The sequence below is a fragment of the Macaca nemestrina genome, chromosome 20 (assembly GCF_043159975.1).
Source record: "Macaca nemestrina isolate mMacNem1 chromosome 20, mMacNem.hap1, whole genome shotgun sequence".
Taxonomy (NCBI): Eukaryota; Metazoa; Chordata; class Mammalia; order Primates; family Cercopithecidae; genus Macaca; species Macaca nemestrina.
Genome location: NC_092144.1, coordinates 55,823,841 through 55,841,110, shown reverse-complemented (window position 1 = coordinate 55,841,110; position 17,270 = coordinate 55,823,841). Strand labels below are relative to the sequence as shown.

The 17,270-nt window shown below is 49.7% G+C and overlaps 1 protein-coding gene across 2 annotated transcripts in view; it reads left to right on the top strand.

Moving 5' to 3' along the window:
* Window positions 1–1,808: 1,808 nt before the first annotated feature.
* Window positions 1,809–17,270, top strand: part of LOC105478549 (outer mitochondrial membrane lipid metabolism regulator OPA3) — a 61,784-nt gene continuing 46,322 nt past the window's right edge. Inside the window, exon 1 of one of the 2 annotated variants that reach the window (XM_011735966.3) lies at window positions 1,809–2,107. In XM_011735966.3, coding sequence (XP_011734268.1) covers window positions 1,966–2,107 — 142 coding nt within the window. In that variant the 5' untranslated portion in view covers window positions 1,809–1,965. The remainder of the gene's footprint in view (window positions 2,108–17,270) is intronic. The other variant, XM_011735967.2, reaches the window with a different exon arrangement.

Below are 17,270 nucleotides of genomic sequence, written 5' to 3'. Positions count from 1 at the left end.
ACCTGTAGTCCCAGCTATTCGGGAGGCTGAGGCAGGCGAATGGCGTGAACCCGGGAGGCGGAGCTTGCAGTGAGCCAAGATCATGCCACTGCACTCCAACCTGGGCAGCAGAGCGAGACTCCATCTCAAAAAATAAAATAAAATAAATAAATCCCTGTTTTAGCTCCACCCTGATTTCCTCTGGAACTGTTGGGAAATCCTTTTCATCCTCTGGCCTCACTTGACCAGTCTGTAAAATGGGAAGGGGGCTGGTCCCAAGTGAATGATGGACCTTAAGTAGTCCTAAGTTCCTGCATACCTTCAGTCTGGAAGGGAGCCCGGGAAAGGTTGTTTTTATGGAATCCTGGCATTCTTAGCAATTCAGAATATCAGGGTTCACACACACCAGCACCATCATTACAGATGAGGAAACGCAGGTCCCTCAGTGCCAGGAGCTTGACAAAGGAAACTGAGAGAGTCAGAGTGGATACCAAGGAAGTCCAGAGCCCCCTGATTCTGTGTCCTGAATGTATGTTTCCTCCTGCACACCACTCCTCTGTTCCTGCTCTTTTTTCTTTTTTTTGAGATGGAGTCTCAGTCACCAACAAGACTGGAGTGCGGTGGCATGATCTCCGCTCACTGCAACCTCTGCCTCCCAGGTTCAAGCAATTCTCCTGCCTCAGCCTCCGGAGTACCTGGGATTACCTGCCACCATGCCGGGTTAATTTTTTTTTTTTTTTTTAGTAGAGATGGGATTTCACCATGTTGGCCAGGGTGGTCTCAAACTCCTGACCTCAGGTGATCCACCCTCCTCAGCCTCCCAAAATGCAGGGATTACAGGCTTGAGCCATGGCGGCCGGTCCTCTGTTCCTGTTTTTCTTCTGTCCCTCTGCCTCCCAGAATCTCTCAATTACCCACCAGCACTCCATCATCCAGGAATTTCTCTCAACCCCTTCCTGACATTGTTTATATGATTTTACTCCCTGCTGGGTAAGAAAGGACAGTCTGGGACATGTCCTTAAACTTATTTCTGAACTAGCTCCCTGGGGACCCTACCTCCTAATGAAGGAAGTTGGGTTGCTTGAGAACGGGTATGGTTTTATTAGCCAAGATGCTAGGATATCAACCTCTGCAGGAATATTCTGCGACCCCCTGCCCCACTCTGGGCCTCAGTTTCTTTGTCAGTTACTTGGGAAAGGGTTGTATTCGCTGCTTCTGGGGGCGAAATGCACCCTCAGCCTGGAGTTAGCAATAATAATGCAATCATTACCTGTATAGTAAGAAGGGCTATTTACTGAGTGCTTAACTATATGACTGGCACCATTCTAACCACTTCTCATGGTCTACTGTTTTACACTCAAGATTAGCGCAGAAGCCTCACAACAACACAAAGAGGCAAGTGCTATTAGGATTCCCATTTGGTAGACGGTAATACTGAAGTCCAGACAGGTTATGCCACTCATCTAATATTACACAGCGAGGAAATGACAGAGCTGGGATCCTCTGTCATGGATCCCAGAGGCATGACAGAGCCATACAACCAAAGTCTGTATGGCTACGTGGCTTCCTCTTAATCCCAATGAGAGCCCTAGCTTGCTGAGCAAGGTGTATTTGGGGCTCATAGGACTAATTAGGACTAATTAAGAGCCTCCTTTGGGTGGGGACGCCAACTCGGTACATGACATCACGAAGGAGCACAGTGACGTCGGCCAAGGCGGGCGTGGGAATCCACGCGCCTTCCAGCATCCGTTAACGGCACCGCCCCCCGACCCGCCTCACTTCCGTGTATATTTGCATATTCAGCGAACGGACGCCGGTACGTCAGCGTCGACGGGGTGACGTCAGGGTGCGCCTCTGCAGTTTCCCCCGAGCATACGTACATACGTACTGACGCACGCATGGCCACGAGAGGGCGGGGGAGGAGTGAAGAGGTTGAGGCGCCCCGCCCAGTCAGCAGGGTTGCGCGTGCCCTGTGAGACCGCCAAGATGGTGGTGGGCGCGTTCCCTATGGCGAAGCTGCTATACTTGGGCATCCGGCAGGTCAGCAAGCCGCTTGCCAACCGCATTAAGGAGGCCGCCCGCCGAAGCGAGTTCTTCAAGACCTATATCTGCCTCCCGCCGGCTCAACGTGAGTCTGACCCGAATTCCCTCCAACCTTTTTCCTTTCTCCAACCCCTCTCAGGTGGTTGCTCAGGGGATGGACTTCTGTTTACGACGAATCACAGCCCGAACCGGCAAAGTCCAGTGGCCAATAGGGAGGGTTCCTGATAGAGGGGCGTGCGGGTGGCCCAATAGTGAGGGCGGGGCGGGGCGTAAGGGGGCGGGTCAGGGGGCCGCCGCGTGAGTAGGAAATGCCAGCCAATAGAGGAAGAGCACTTGGAGACTGATGCCCTGTTAAACCAATAGTGTGAGGGATGGGAGAAATTTAGACGGAGCTTTCCAGGATAGAGGAACTAGGGGAGGGGCTGAGGAGAAACCGGACGGGGTCCTTTGCCCGGCCGTCCTTGGGCAACTTCGTTTCAAAAGCTCCACCCTGCCGGGCGCGGTGGCTCAAGCCTGTAATCCCAGCACTTTGGGAGGCCGAGACGGGTGGATCACGAGGTCAGGAGATCGAGACCATCCTGGCTAACACGATGAAACCCCGTCTCTACTAAGAAATACAAAAAAAACTAGCCGGGCGAGGTGGCGGGCGCCTGTAGTCTCAGCTACTCGGGAGGCTGAGGCCGGAGAATGGCGTAAACCCGGGAGGCGGAGCTTGCAGTGAGCTGAGATCCGGCCACTGCACTCCAGCCTGGGCGACAGAGCGAGACTCCGTCTCAAAAAAGAAAAACAAAACAAAAACAAAAAAACAAAAACAAAAGCTCCACCCTGTGCCTCAGTTTCCCCTGATCTGGGAGGTGCTTGTATATCCTCCGTTTAGGACGTCGACGTGCCTCAGTTTTACTGTAGGCAGTAAGTCTGGATTAGGGGCATGGTTCGGGGGTGAAGTCTGGAGGCGTGGCCTGGGAATCTGGAAAAGGACTTTGAACCAGAGAGGACGTTCATCTGTGTACTCATTAATGCGCTCATACGCCGTCCTTTCATTCGGTAGAGAGACTATGCGGCCTTTTTGCTCAGCACTGGGAGATACACTCCTGATCCATCACTGTCAACCCAGAGTGGTCGGGAAAGTGGGAGCCCCGGAGCTCAGAGGAGCTCCTGACCCAAGGACCTGAGGCCAGCAGGGCTGCCTAGAGGGGGCTGCCCGAGCTCAGATCTAAAGGGCATAGTAAGGTCCGGCGCGGTGGCTCACACCTGTAATACCGGCACTTTGGGAGGCCGAGGCGGGCGGATCACATGAGACCAGGAGTTCGAGACCAGCCTGGCCAACATAGTGAAATCCCGTATGTACAAAATATACCAAAATTAGCTGGATGTGGTAGCGCACGCCTGTAGTTCCAGCTACTTGGGAGGCTGAGGCAGGAGAATCGCTGGAACCCTGTAGGTGGAGGCTGCAGTGAGCCTAGATTGTGCCATTCTAGCCTGGGCGACACAGCAAGACTGTCTCAAAAAATAATAAATAAATAGAAATAAAGGGCATAGTAAACACCCAAAATATAAACTACTTTAAAAAGGTGAGCTGTGTGCTACGTGGGACATAAGGGAATTTAACATAATTGGCTGGGTCGGAGAACCACTGAAACCGCCTTTGCAAAATTATGACTGACACAGTGAAAGAGATTTAACTTAACTGACTCCATCTTGCTTCTAACCTCCAAGCTATCCTTGTTCATTCCTGGGCGAAGGCTGAACTAACTGGGAGAGATTTAGTTTCTAGTTTAAACAAACATGGTAACAGCCCTTTCCCAAAGCAGACCTCCTTCTTGTCTGGGGACTAGATTGCCTTTGTAGGACTAACGTTATCCACAAGATAAGAAATTATGGTTTAGGAGTCATGCAGTTGGAGGCTACAAGATTCTGACCCTCCCTAAACTGCTCCTAAGATCAGTGCTTGAGATATTCTGCAGACCCTGCACTTGATGGATCCTCTGGCCTTACCTAGATCAATAAACTGGCCCATCTGATCTTGTGGCCCCCACGCACGGGGGCCACTGACTGAGCGCAGGAAGACTGCTGGGACTCCCTGTGATTTTATATCTGACCAATCAGCATTCCTGGCTCACTGGCTTCCCCCACCCACCAAGTTATCCTTAGAAACTCTGCTCCAGCTGGGCCCATGGGCTCAGGCCTGTAATCCTAGCACTTTGGGAGGCTGACGCAGGTGGATCACCTGAGGTCAGGAGTTTGCAACCAGCCTGGCCAACATGGTGAAACCCCATCTCTACTAAAAATACAAAAGTTAGGCGGGCATGGTGGCGGCGCCTATAATCCCAGCTACTCGGGAGGCTGGGGCATGAGAATCACTTGAACCCAGGGATGGAGATTGCAGTTAGCCAAGGTCACGTCGCTTCACTCCAGCCCAGGCGAAAGAGTGAAACTCCATCTAAAGAAAAATATATATATATATGCTCCCTGAATGCTCAGGGAGACTGATTTGAGTAATAGTAAAACTCCTGGCTGGGTGCGGTGGCTCACACCTGTAATTCCAGCACTTTGGGAGGCTAAGATGGGCGGATCTCGAGGTCAGGAGTTCGAGACCAGCCTGACCAACGTAGTGAAACCCCGTCTCTACTAAAAATACAAAGATTAGCTGGGTGTGGTGGCACACATCTGTAGTCTCATCTACTCAGGAGGCTGAGGCAGGAGAATTGCTGAACCTGGGAGGCAGAGGTCGCAGTGAGCCGAAATTGTGCCACTGCACTCCAGTCTGGGCAGCAGAGCGAGACTCTGTCTCAAACAAACAAAAAACCCTCCCGCACAGCCAACTCGGCGTGAATTGCTTTGTCTTGCAGTTCTCCTGCCTTGATGAATCAGCTCTGTCTAGGCAGCGGGCAAGGTGAACCCCTTGGGCGGTTACACACCATTCATCCCTCCATCCATTCATTACTTCCTTTAGCTAGTATTTTGTGAGCTTCTGCCCTGTGTCAGGTCTTGTGCTGGCAATGCTGGCGAAACAGCAGGGACCAAGCCAGCACCAATCTGTGCCCTCAAGGAATTCCTAGTCCAGCAGGGGATGGATGTATCCCCCGACAGTGGGCAGAGCTGAGATGGGGGAGCTCACTGGGCACCTGATGTGGCATGGGGTTCAGGGAGGGCTTCCTGGCAGGGGAGACATCTGAACTGGGACCTGAAGGGTGAGGACAACACCAGGACAAGGAGCAAGGAAAGCAATGGGGCAGAGAGAGGACCACATACAAGGCCTACATAGTTAAGGGAGTGTACCTTTTTTCCCCTCTGTAAGTTTGGATGCTTAAAGTTTGCTTTCCAGGGCCCAGAATTCTTGGTTCTTCGGTGTTTGATGGGGTCATTGTTGGGGCTGCAGCTCTTAGAATGGGAAAGTATTAGATTTCACGGTTACCACAGTGCTTTCCTGTTAGCCATCTCATTTGACCCCCACAACTGTTTTGTCCCCATGTCCAGAAAGAGGAATGACTTCCTCTGGTTTATAGAAGGGAAAATGGAGGCCTTGAGGGCAGAAGTTAATTGCTCAGGTCATACGCAGAGATTTGTGCCAGAGGCAGGACTTTGGACACTGAATTCCTAGACCCAGTTTGTTTCCTGTCTCTGCCTGTCTTCCAAACACTGTGACATTCTTAGCATTGTGGTTTTAAAAATGGCTTCTGGAGCCGAACGCAGTGGCTCACGCCTGTAATCCCAGCACTTTGGAAGGCGGAGGTGGGTGGATCACGAGATCAGGAGTTCAAGACCAGCCTGGCCAACATGGTGAAACCCCATCTCTACTAAAAATACAAAATTAGGCAAGCGTGGTGGCACATACCTGTAGTCCCAGATACTTGGGAGGCTGATGCAGGAGAATTGCTTGAACCCAGGAGGCAGAGGTTGCAGTGAGCTGAGATCACGCCACTGCACTCCAGCCTGGGCAACAGAGCGAGACTCTGTCTCAATAAATAAATAAATAAATAAATAAATAAATAAATAAAAAGATTTCTGGGCCAGGCGCGGTGCCTCCCACCTATAATCCCAGCACTTTGGGAGGCCTAGGTGGGCGGGTCACCTGAGGTCGGGAGTTAGAGACCAGCCTGACCAACGTGGAGAAACCCCGTCTCTGCTAAAAATACAAAATTAGCCAGGCATGGTGGCGCATATCTGTAATCCCACTTGGGACCCTGAGGCAGGAGAATCGCTTGCACCCGGTAGGCAGGCATTGCAGTGAGCAGAGATCGTGCCACTGCACTCTAGCCTGGGCAACGAGAGTGAAACTCTGTCTCAAAAAAAAAAAAAAATGTCCGGGCACGCCTGTAATCCCAGCACTTTGGGAGGCCAAGGCGGGCGGATCACAATGTCAGGAGTTAGAGACCCGCCTGACCAACATGGTGAAACCCCTTCTCTACTAAAAATACAAAAATTAGCCAGGCGTGGTGGCACGCACCTGTAATCCCAGCTACTCAGGAGGCTGAGGCAGAAGAATCACTTGAACACAGGAGGCGGAGGTTGCAGTGAGCCGAGATCGCACCACTGCACTCCAGACTGGGTGACAGAGCGAGACTCCATCTCAAAAAAAAAAAGAAAGAAAATGGCTTCTGGAGTCAGACTGACATAGGTTTGAATCCCTACCCAGACTGGTGACTTTGGGTATGTCCTTTAGCCCCTCTTAGCTTCAATTTCCACTTCTGTACAGTGGGTGTTATGTAATAGTCACATTCACTGGGCTCGTATTTGGTGCCAAGGCTTGTCTTGAGCACCTCTCAGCCTCTGCCATTGGGTCCTCACCAATTATGATGAGGTAGATGCTATTATTATTCTCATTTTGTGTATATGCTATATGTGCATTATGCTGTAAATAATATTTATTGTGTTGTTGTGAGGATTAAGTAAATGGATATAAAATGTTAAGTCAGTGCCTGGCATAGGGTCATGGCTGTCATGTAGATGTTATAGATACAACAGGCAGGAAAAAGCAAAACATCTTGCTGTCAGGTACCTTACATTATTGTGGAGGAAGCCAGACAGTAAATGAAATAAATAGTTGGCTGGGCCCAGTGGCTCACGCCTGTAATCCCAGCACTTTGGGAGGCTGAGGCGGGCGGATCGCTTGAGGTCAGGAGTTTGAGACCAGCCTAGGCAACATGGCGAAACCCCATCTCTACTAAAACTACAAAACTTAGCCAGGCATGGTGGCAGGCGCCTGTAATCCAGATACTCGGGAGGCTTAGGCAGGAGAATCGCTTGAACCCAAGAGGCAGAGTTTGCAGTGAGCTGAGATTGCACCACTGCACTCCAGCCTGGGTGACAGAGTGAGATTCCATCTCGGGAAAAAAAAAAAAAAAGTTAAAATATGAAATATATTAGATAGCAATAATTACTCTAGGAGAAAAAATCAGGGTTGTAGAACAAGGAATATTTAAAGGAAGGCTATAAGCGTAGATAGGATTATCAGGGAGAACTCACTGAAAATATGCAAAGGAGGGAGGGAACGAGCAGCCTTGGTATCTGGGGGAAGAGGCGTTCCAGCCCAGAGGATCCCGCGTGCACACAGGCATGAGCGTGCCTGGCACACAGTACAGAGGAAACTGATGACGGGAAAGGGGGACGGTTTGTATGGGGCCTGTGGGTCACTGCAAATGCCTTGGCTTTACTCTGAGTGGAACAGGACTCACTGGAGGGTTCTGTGCAGAAGAGGGACAAGATCAGAGTTCTATTTTATTTTATTATTTATTTATTTACTTATTTTTGAGACAGAGTCTCACTCCGACACCCAGGCTGGAGTGCAATGGTGCCATCTCGGCTCACTGCAACGTCTGTCTCCTGGGTTCAAGCGATTCTCCTGCCTCAGCCTTTCGAGTAGCTGGGATTACAGGCGCTTGCTGCTGTGCCTGGCTAATTTTTGTATTTTTAGTAGAGACGGGGTTTCACCATATTGGTCAGGCTGGTCTCGAACCCCTGACCTCATGATCCACCCGCCTCGGCCTCCCAAAGTGCTGGGATTACAGGGGTGAGCCACTGCGCCAGGCACTATGTTTGTTTAAACTATAAACTATAAGTTTCTCCCAAAGTTAGTTCAGCCTTTGCTCAGGAATGTACAAGGACAGCTTAGAGGTTGGAAGCAAGATGAAGTCAGTTAAGTTAGATCTCTTTCACTGTGTCAGTCATAATTTTGCAAAGAGAGGTTTCAGGATTACAGGCGTGAGCCACCTCGCCCGGCCTCAGAATCTAAAATATTTACTCTCTGCCCCTTTACAGGAAGAGTTTGCTGACCCTGCCGTAGAATAGTATACCTGCGTTTGTTTTTTATGACATTGGCATCGGAGCCAGTCCTCTGATTGATAGTGTGTCCCGCTGTCTGGAGTCTCCTGATTGCTTCCCCTGATTGGATTCATGTTGAACATGTTTGGCGGGAGCACCACAGACTCGAGGTGCCTCCTAAGGCCATCCCTTCAGGGGGCTCCTGAGGTCTGTTTGTTCCGTCATTTGTGATGGTGATTTGAATCGCTTGGTTAAGGTGTAACCATGTCGAGAAACTTTCCTTTTCCTCTTCGTGATGAATAACAAGTAGATTTGTTTACAAGGTAGAGCCGGCAGGATCTCCCATGGATTGGGTGTGAGATGGCCGACTGGAGAAGGGGCAGGTTGGACAGAAAGACCTGGAGCTCAGTTAGGGACAGGTCGAGTTGGAGATGCTACCGGATATTGCGATGTACTGGCTTCTTAAATTTACACATTTTAATTACATCATTAATGTCTTCACACTGCTAATTGCCCCTTGCTCTGGCCCCCAGCCATGGCAATTGGAATTTCCCAGGGTGCACTGGTGGCCCTGCGTTCTCTCAGGTCAGGCGTCCCGAGCTGACCAATAAATCCAGTATCTGTACCTTTGACTGAGATACTTTTGACTCAGCGGGCTGGGCCCAGCTGTCTCACAGGAGAGGCTGCAGCAGTAGCTGTGGCTGCCTGAGGAAAGAATAGTACACGCTAGAAGCATAAATCATCGATGGTGCACCCTGCTGGGGAGGCAGAGATCTTTTTAAACACAGAATTCCTTTGTTTAAATTATTTTAACCTGAAAGTAGAGGAGGTTGGTGATGCTAGGCAGGTTGAGGCCACGCCTGCAAAGTTCACTTTTGGTACACCCAGGGAGGCTGTGAGATGTCTCTGGGCAGTGGGAAAATTCCAGCTCATCTCTGTTTATTCCTTTGGAGTGCACTGGTCCCTTTCCTGGTTTATCACACACACTAGGCAGTAGAGTGACGGGTCCCCCAAAGATGTCCACATCCTAATCCCAAGAACCTGTTGAGTATGTTACCATGCACAGCAAAGGTGACTTTGCAGATGTGATCAAATTAAGGATTTGGGGATGCGGAGATGATCCTGAATTACGTAGGTGAGGTCAGCGTGATCATAGGGGTCTTTATAAGGGAAAGAGGGAGGCAAGAGAGGGAATGATTTGAGGGATGTTGCCTTGCTGGCCTTGAAGATGGAGGAAGGAAGGCATGAGCCAAGGAATGTGGGCAGCCTCTGGAAGCTGGAAAAGCCAAGCCAAGGAGATGGATTCTCCACTGGAGACTCCAGAAAGGAACACAGCCCTGCAGACACCTTGAGATTAGCCTAGTGAAAGCCATTTTGGACTTTTTTTTTTTTTTTTTTGAGATGGAGTTTCACTCTTGTTGCCCAGGCTGCAGTGCAGTGGCATGATCTCAACTTACTGCAACCTCTGCCTCCTGGGTTCAAGCGATTCTCCTGCCTCAGTCCCCTGAGTAGCTGGGATTATAGGCACCCGCCACCACACCTGGCTAATTTTTTGTATTTTTAGTAGAGATAGGGTTTCACCATGTTGGCTAGGCTGGTCTTGAACTCAGGTGATCCACCCGCCTTGGCCTCCCAAGGTGCAGGGATTACAGGCGTGAGCCACCACACCTGGCCCCCATTTCAGACTTCTGACTTCTGGAACTGTAAAATAATAAATTTAGGACAGGTGTGGTGGCTCACGCCTGTTATCCCAGCATTTTAGAAGGCCGAGGCAGGAGGATCACTTGAACCCAGGGTTTCAAGACCAGCCTGGGCAACACAGCGAGACCTTGTCTCTACTAAAAATAAAAAAAAATTAGTGGGGCATGGTGATGCATGCCTATAGTTTTAGCCACTCAGGAGGCTGGGGCAGGATTGCTTGAGCCCAGGAGAATGAGGCTGCAGTGAGCTGTGACCGCACCACTGCACTCCAGCCTGGGTGATAGAGCAAGACCCTGTCTCAAATAATAATAAATTTGGTTGTTTTAAGCCACTGCATTTGTGGTAGTTTGTTATAGTGGCCGTGGGAAACGGATACACCACAATCATTCGTTCAGGTTGCTGAGGTCATTTTTTCAGAAGTGCTCAGCTCTGTGGCCATTATTATGAATTTAGCCCATGGACTTGGTTTCAGTTTTCTTTTTCTTTTTTTTTTTTTTTTTTTTTTTGAGAAGGAGTCTCGCTCTGTCGCCCAGGCTGGAGTGCAGTGGCTGGATCTCAGCTCACTGCAAGCTCCGCTTCCCGGGTTTACGCCATTCTCCTGCCTCAGCCTCCCGAGTAGCTGAGACTACAGGCGCCCGCCACCTCGCCCGGCTAGTTTTTTTGTATTTTTAGTAGAGACGGGGTTTCACCATGTTAGCCAGGATGGTCTCGATCTCCTGACCTTGTGATCCGCCCATCTTGGCCTCCCAAAGTGCTGGGATTACAGGCTTGAGCCACCGCGCCCGGCCTTTCTTTTTCTTCATAGCCATCTGATCCAAAGCTTGGTGGCTTAACATAGTAACTCTTAGCCAGGTGCAATGGCTCATGCCTGTAATCTCAGCACTTTGGGAGGTTGAGGTGGGTGGATCACTTCAGGCCAGGAGTTCAAGATCAGCCTGGGCAACATGGCAAAACCCCTTCTCTACTAAAAATATAAAAATTTAGTGGATGCCTGTGGTCCCAGCTTCTCAGGAGGCTGAGGTAGGAGAATCGCTTGAACCCAAGAGAGGTGGAGGTTGCAGTGAGCCAAGATCGTGCCATAGCACTCCAGCCTGGGCAACAGAGCAAGACCCTGTCTTAAAAAGACAAACAAAAAACCCAGTCACTCTTAGTTTCTGTTACCTTTGTGGCTTGCCTGGGCTCAACCGGACAGTTCTTTTGCCGGTTGCTGCTTGGCGGGCTCTTATCCAGGTACAGGCGGAGGTGGCTGGGCTGGAGTCATCTGGAACTGGCACTGGGCAGTTGGTTCCCTCTCAGCATCGTCTCTAGGCCTCTCTTCTCCACGTGGTCTCTCTTGCAGGGTAGCTGAATATCTCACACGGCTGCTCAGGACTCCCCAACAGCCAAATTTTCATGCAGGAAGAAGCAGAAGCTGCAGGTTATTTAAGGGCAAGGCCTAGAACCTTCCAGCGTCATTTCCACCACACTCTATTGGTCAAAGCAGCCCCAGGCACAGACTACAGTGAGTGTGGGAAAGGACTGCACAGGGTATGATACGAAGGAGTCCCCGATGGCAGTCTGCCACAGAGTAGGCACTCTCGGCTTCGGATCTTGGCACTGCCTCTTATTAGCCATGTGACTTTGAGCAGGCAGCTTGACCTCTGTGAGCCTCCATTTCCATATTTATCAAATGGGATAATAATAGAACTTATCTCCCAGGATTCTCGTGAGGATGCAACAGGATAGTGGATAGGTGAGCCCAGGCCTGGGACATGCCCATCTGGTTGCTACTACAGGATGGGGTATACATGGAATCCTTTCTTTTTTTTTTTTTTTTTTTTGAGATGGAGTCTAACTTTGTTGCCCAGGCTTTTGCCCTCCTATGTAGCTGGGATTACATGTGCCCGCCACCACGCCCAGCTAATTTTTGTATTTTTAGTAGCGATGTGGTTTCACCATGTTGGTCAGGCTGGTCTCCAACTCCTGACCTCAAATGATCCGCCTGCTGTGGCCTCCTAAAGTGCTGGGATTGCAGGCGTGAGTCACCGCGCCCAGCCGGAATCCCTTCTTGTCATTACTGCCCAAGTACCAAAACCTCTGCTTCTGGGTAAAGACTTGGTGCACTCAGATCCTTGCCCCGCTGTTTACGTGGTGTGTGTCCTGCATGAGTCACTCTGCCTTTCTGTACCGTTTCTGTACCATATAGCACTTACCTCATAGGTCTGATGTTCCCTTAGCACCATTCAGTAAACAGTGTTTACTGTTTACTCTTTACAGCCTGGCGTTGAACCAGGCTACCCGCTTATCTATCCCTGCTCTGCCACTTTCTATGTGACCCCAGGAAGAGTTATTTAACCTCTTTGGGCCTCAGTTTTATGCTTGTAATTGGGTTGTTATGTGGATGTTCATATCCATAAAACAGAACTGTACCTGGCCCTCAAGTACTCTGTACATGTTTATTTACTTTTTATTTATTTTATTTATTTATTTTTTGAGACCGTTTCACTCTTATTGCCCAGGCTGGAGTGCAATGGCATGATCTCAGCTTACCGCAACCTCTGCCTCCTGGGTTCTAGTGATTCTCCTGTCTCAGCCTCCCAAGTAGCTGAGATTACAGGCATGCACCACCATGCCCGGCTAATTTTTTGTATGAACATAATTTTTTGTATGAATGTAATTTTCTGTGTGAATATAAGATGAGATTTGGGTGGGGGACACAGCCACACCATATCACTTGGCCTGGGGGATAGGGACTATGCTGTGGGGGAACTGGCCAGGAGATAGCCAGGTCTCCGCCAAGGTACCTGGTAAACTAGAAAAAAACCTCCTTCTTGAGGCACACAAGCCTTTGCCCTAGGTAGAGACTGATACATTCTCCTCTGAGAATGTGTAGCCACTGACTGTCCCTCATGTGGACTTGGGGCCTCTTTGAAAGGTCCTAGAAGTTGCACGCTGAGAATGAACCCCTAGGGGTACCTAATTGTGTCTAAGCACCTAGCAAGGACAAACATAAACTCTTTCTGCCTGTGCTCTCTTTGCCTGGGCCTTGGAGAACTCCTTCAGACAGAGTTCCAGCATACAAGCTCACAGTAAAAAAAAAAAAAAAATTATATACCGTATGAAAAAAGCAGCCACCATGAGCGAGAGCCAGCAGAAAAACATGGCAGGTCACAACCTGCAAATATGTGAAATGATCAGATGTAGATATAAAATACCTAAGCTTATCTATTAAATGGATAAAAGAGAAGGATCTTAAAACACAAGTAAAATTAAAAATTGCCAGGAAGCTGGAAAAAGAATTAAACAGAACCTCTAGAAAGGACAGCTACAACAGTTGGTGTTCAGCTCTTAGTAGAAGGGCTGACTAACCACCAGATTAAACACAAGTGCCGAGAGGATTGGGGAGCTGAAAGGTGTACAATATGGAGGAAAACTAGTGAGCTTTCTGGGGTGCTTCCGGTAGATGCCCAGGAGTGCTACCTGCAGGTCCTGATTTGGTAGACGTGGGGAAGGGGTGGACATGTTTATTTTTAGCAGTCTGGAGTGCATTCTCACGCGCACCAGTGTTTGAAAATCACTTTGCTGGAGTCTATTTATAATCACCAGAGCATCATATCAGTTATGTTTTATGGTAGCCAGGCTGCTGCTGGTGACCTCCAAATGTTTGTTATTATATTCTCCTATCAAGGAAACATTTCTGAGGTTCCTTTCCTAGCATATATGTATGCATGTGTGTACACATATGTAAAATTATTTAGCAGTCAGCCAGGCACAGTGGCTCACGCCTGTAATCCCAGCACTTTGGGAGGCCAAGGCGGGTGGATCACCTAAACCCGGGAGTTCAAGACCAGCCTGGGCAACGTGGCAAAACCCCATCTCTACCAACAATAAAAAAAATTAGCTGGGGCCGGGCGTGGTGGCTCACGCCTGTAATCCCAGCACTTTGGGAGGCCGAGGTGGGCGGATCACAAGGTCAGGAGATCGAGACCATGGTAAAACCCCGTCTCTACTAAAAATAGAAAAAATTAGCCGGGCACAGGGGCGGGCGCCTGTAGTCCCAGCTACTCGGGAGGCTGAGGCAGGAGAATGGCGTGAACCCGGGAGGCGGAGCTTGCAGTGAGCCCAGATTGCGCCACTGCACTCCAGCCTGGGCGACAGAGCGAGACTCCGTCTCAAAAAAAAAAAAAAAAAAAAAAATTAGCTGGGAGTGATGGTGTGTGCCTATGGCCCCAGCTACTTGGGAGGCTGAGGTGGGAGGATCACTGGAGCGCATGAAGTCGTGGCTGCAACGAACCTTGGTCACACCACTGTACTCCAGCCTAGTTGACACAGTGAAACCCTGTCTCTCTAAAAAAAATAAATGCCAGGCACAGTGGCTTATGCGTGTAATCCCAGCACTTTGGGAGGCCAAGGTGGGCGGATCACCTGAGGTCAGGAGTTCGAGACCAACCTAACCAACCTGGAGAAACCCCGTCTCTACTAAAAATAAAAAAATTAGCCAGGCATGGTGGTGCATGCCTGTAATCCCAGCTACTTGGGAGGCTGAGGCAAGAGAATTGCTTGAACCCGGGAGGTGGAGGTTGCGGTCAGCCAAGATCTCACCATTGCACTCCAGCCTGAGTGACAGAGCGAGACTCTTTCTCAAAAATAAAATAAAATAAAATAAAATAAGTAAATAAATAAAAGTATTTAGTGGTCATGTATAGTGCTAACATATAACAGTATGGCTATGTTATATGCATTTAAAAACATACACAAAAATTAGAGGGATGAAATGAACATGTAAACATTTAAAAAATAAACTTATGTATTCATGCCCCCCCCAAATATTTTTACTCTCACTGAAAACATTCTCCTATACAGACATTATTAAGTAAATTTGGAAACTCTTGGTGAAACCCTCTGTGAGAGTCTGGCTTTGACTTTTTTTTTTTTTTTGAGAAGGAGTCTCACTTTGTCCCCCAGGCTGGAATGTAGTGGCACAGTCTTGGCTCACTGCAACCTCCACCAGGTTCAAGCGATTCTCCTGCCTCAGCCCTCCTGAGCAGCTGGGATTACAGGGGTGTGCCATTACGCCCAGCTCATTTTTTAAAATTTTTTTTAATTTTTATTTTTCATAGAGATGGGGTTTCACCATATTGGCCAGGCTGGTCTCGAACTCCTCACCTCCACTGACCTGCCCGCCTCAGCCTCCCAAAAGCTGTGATTACAGGCGTAAGCCACTGCTCCCGGCTGGCTTTGACATTCTTTGTGGCTGTCACAGCTGGCAAAGACCCAACTAAGGCACACAGTCTCAGATGGAAGAAGTGTGTCATTGGCTGCATTTAATCTCGCTGCTCCTTTTTTAGTCCCACCCTTCATTATGCAGAGGCATTTGCTGGAATTTGCTCACGTTCTCATGGCTAAATCTTCTGGCCGATTTCTGAACAGCAGTCTTTTTCAGAAGCCCCTGTGTGGAGGGCTGACTGATTTGCAACCTGAGTGCATCCCAGGGAATCTACTTGTCCTGGCCGCAAGCAATATGTCAAGTGGACAGGAGAGGGCGCCCGTGTCAGCCTGGGGATGGCGCCTGCCTGAGAAAGCACAGGAAGCCATCTGTAATTGACCCCGGTGTATCTCTGTATCAGTTTGTGCTCATCTGTAATTAATTGAAAACCCAGCCAGTAGGCCGGGCGCGGTGGCTCAAGCCTGTAATCCCAGCACTTTGGGAGGCCGAGACGGGCGGATCACAAGGCCAGGATATCGAGACCATCCTGGCTAACACGGTGAAACCCCGTCTCTACTAAAAAATACAAAAAACTAGCCGGGCGAGGTGGCGGGCGCCTGTAGTCCCAGCTACTCGGGAAGCTGAGGCGTAAACCCAGGAGGCGGAGCTTGCAGTGAGCTGAGATCCGGCCACTGCACTCCAGCCCGGGCGACAGAGCAAGACTCTGTCTCAAAAAAAAAAACCAGGCCGGGCGCGGTGGCTCAAGCCTGTAATCCCAGCACTTTGGGAGGCCGAGGCGGGCGGATCACAAGGTCAGGAGATCGAGACCACAGTGAAACCCCGTCTCTACTAAAAATACAAAAAATTAGCCGGGCGCGGTGGCGGGCGCCTGTAGTCCCAGCTACTCAGGAGGCTGAGGCAGGAGAATGGCGTGAACCCGGGAGGCGGAGCTTGCAGTGAGCCGAGATCGCGCCACTGCACTCCAGCCTGGGCAACAGAGTGAGACTCCGTCTCAAAAAAAAAAAAAAAACCAAAAAAACAAAAAAAACAAAAAAGAACCCAGCCAGTAAATGTCAATCAAACCTTAAATCAAAAGGGTGTTTTTTGCTGACTTTTCAGTAAGCCCTGAGGAAGGCCTCTTCATGGTTGGTTTGGTGGCTCAGTGGTGTCATTAGGAACCTGAGGACTCTGTCTCTGCCGTGTTGGTGCTCAGGCAGTCCTCATGGCCTCAGTAGGGCTGCTGCGGCTCCAGGCATTGTGGCTTTATGTTTCCTAAGGGAGGAAGACTGTGCGTGTGTGTATGGAGGGGCGGGTGGTCAGGTAAGTGAGGATAGCGCCTCAAGGAGGAAAATCCTTTTCCAGAAGCCCCTAGGAAACTCCCCTCACTGCCAGCTTACCACAGCCGAGTCACCTCCCGCCGCTTGGTGTATGGGAGGTTGCCCTGGTGAGTATCAGCTTCTAAACTCTAATGGAGGTGGGGAGGATGGAATTACTAAGACAGTAGAGAATAATATAAAGTAGCACTGGTAATCAGAAACACTAAAGTTGTTCTGAAATCTTTTTTGTTTGTTTTGTGACGGAGTCTCACTGTCGCCCAGGCTGGAGTGCAGTGGCGCTCTCTCTGCTCACTACAACCTCTGCCTCCTGGGTTCAAGCAATTCTCCTGCCTCAGCCTTCTGAGTAGCTGTGACTACAGGCACCCACCACCACGCCCAGCTAATTTTTGTATTTTTAGTAGAGACAGGGTTTCACCATGTTGGCCAGGGAGGTCTTGAATTCCTGACCTGAAGTAATCTGCCTGCCTTGGCCTCCCAAGGTGCTGGGATTACAGGCGTGAGCCACAGCACGCGGCCCTAACCTCTCTGTTAATTGCTTCTAGAAACTCCTGAGTGTCCTCTATACCAAGTTGAGCTGGTCTCTCCAGGCCTGGGAGGAGAGTAGAGGTGGGGATCATTTTCTGGGGTGTGGCTATGGTTCAGTCCATTAGGAGGCTGAGTAATTCATTCACTCAACAAATCTTTATTTAGTGCCTGCTGTGTGCCAGGAACTGTTCTGAGAGGCATGACTCAGTAGTCAACAGAACAAAGATCCCTGCTCTCAT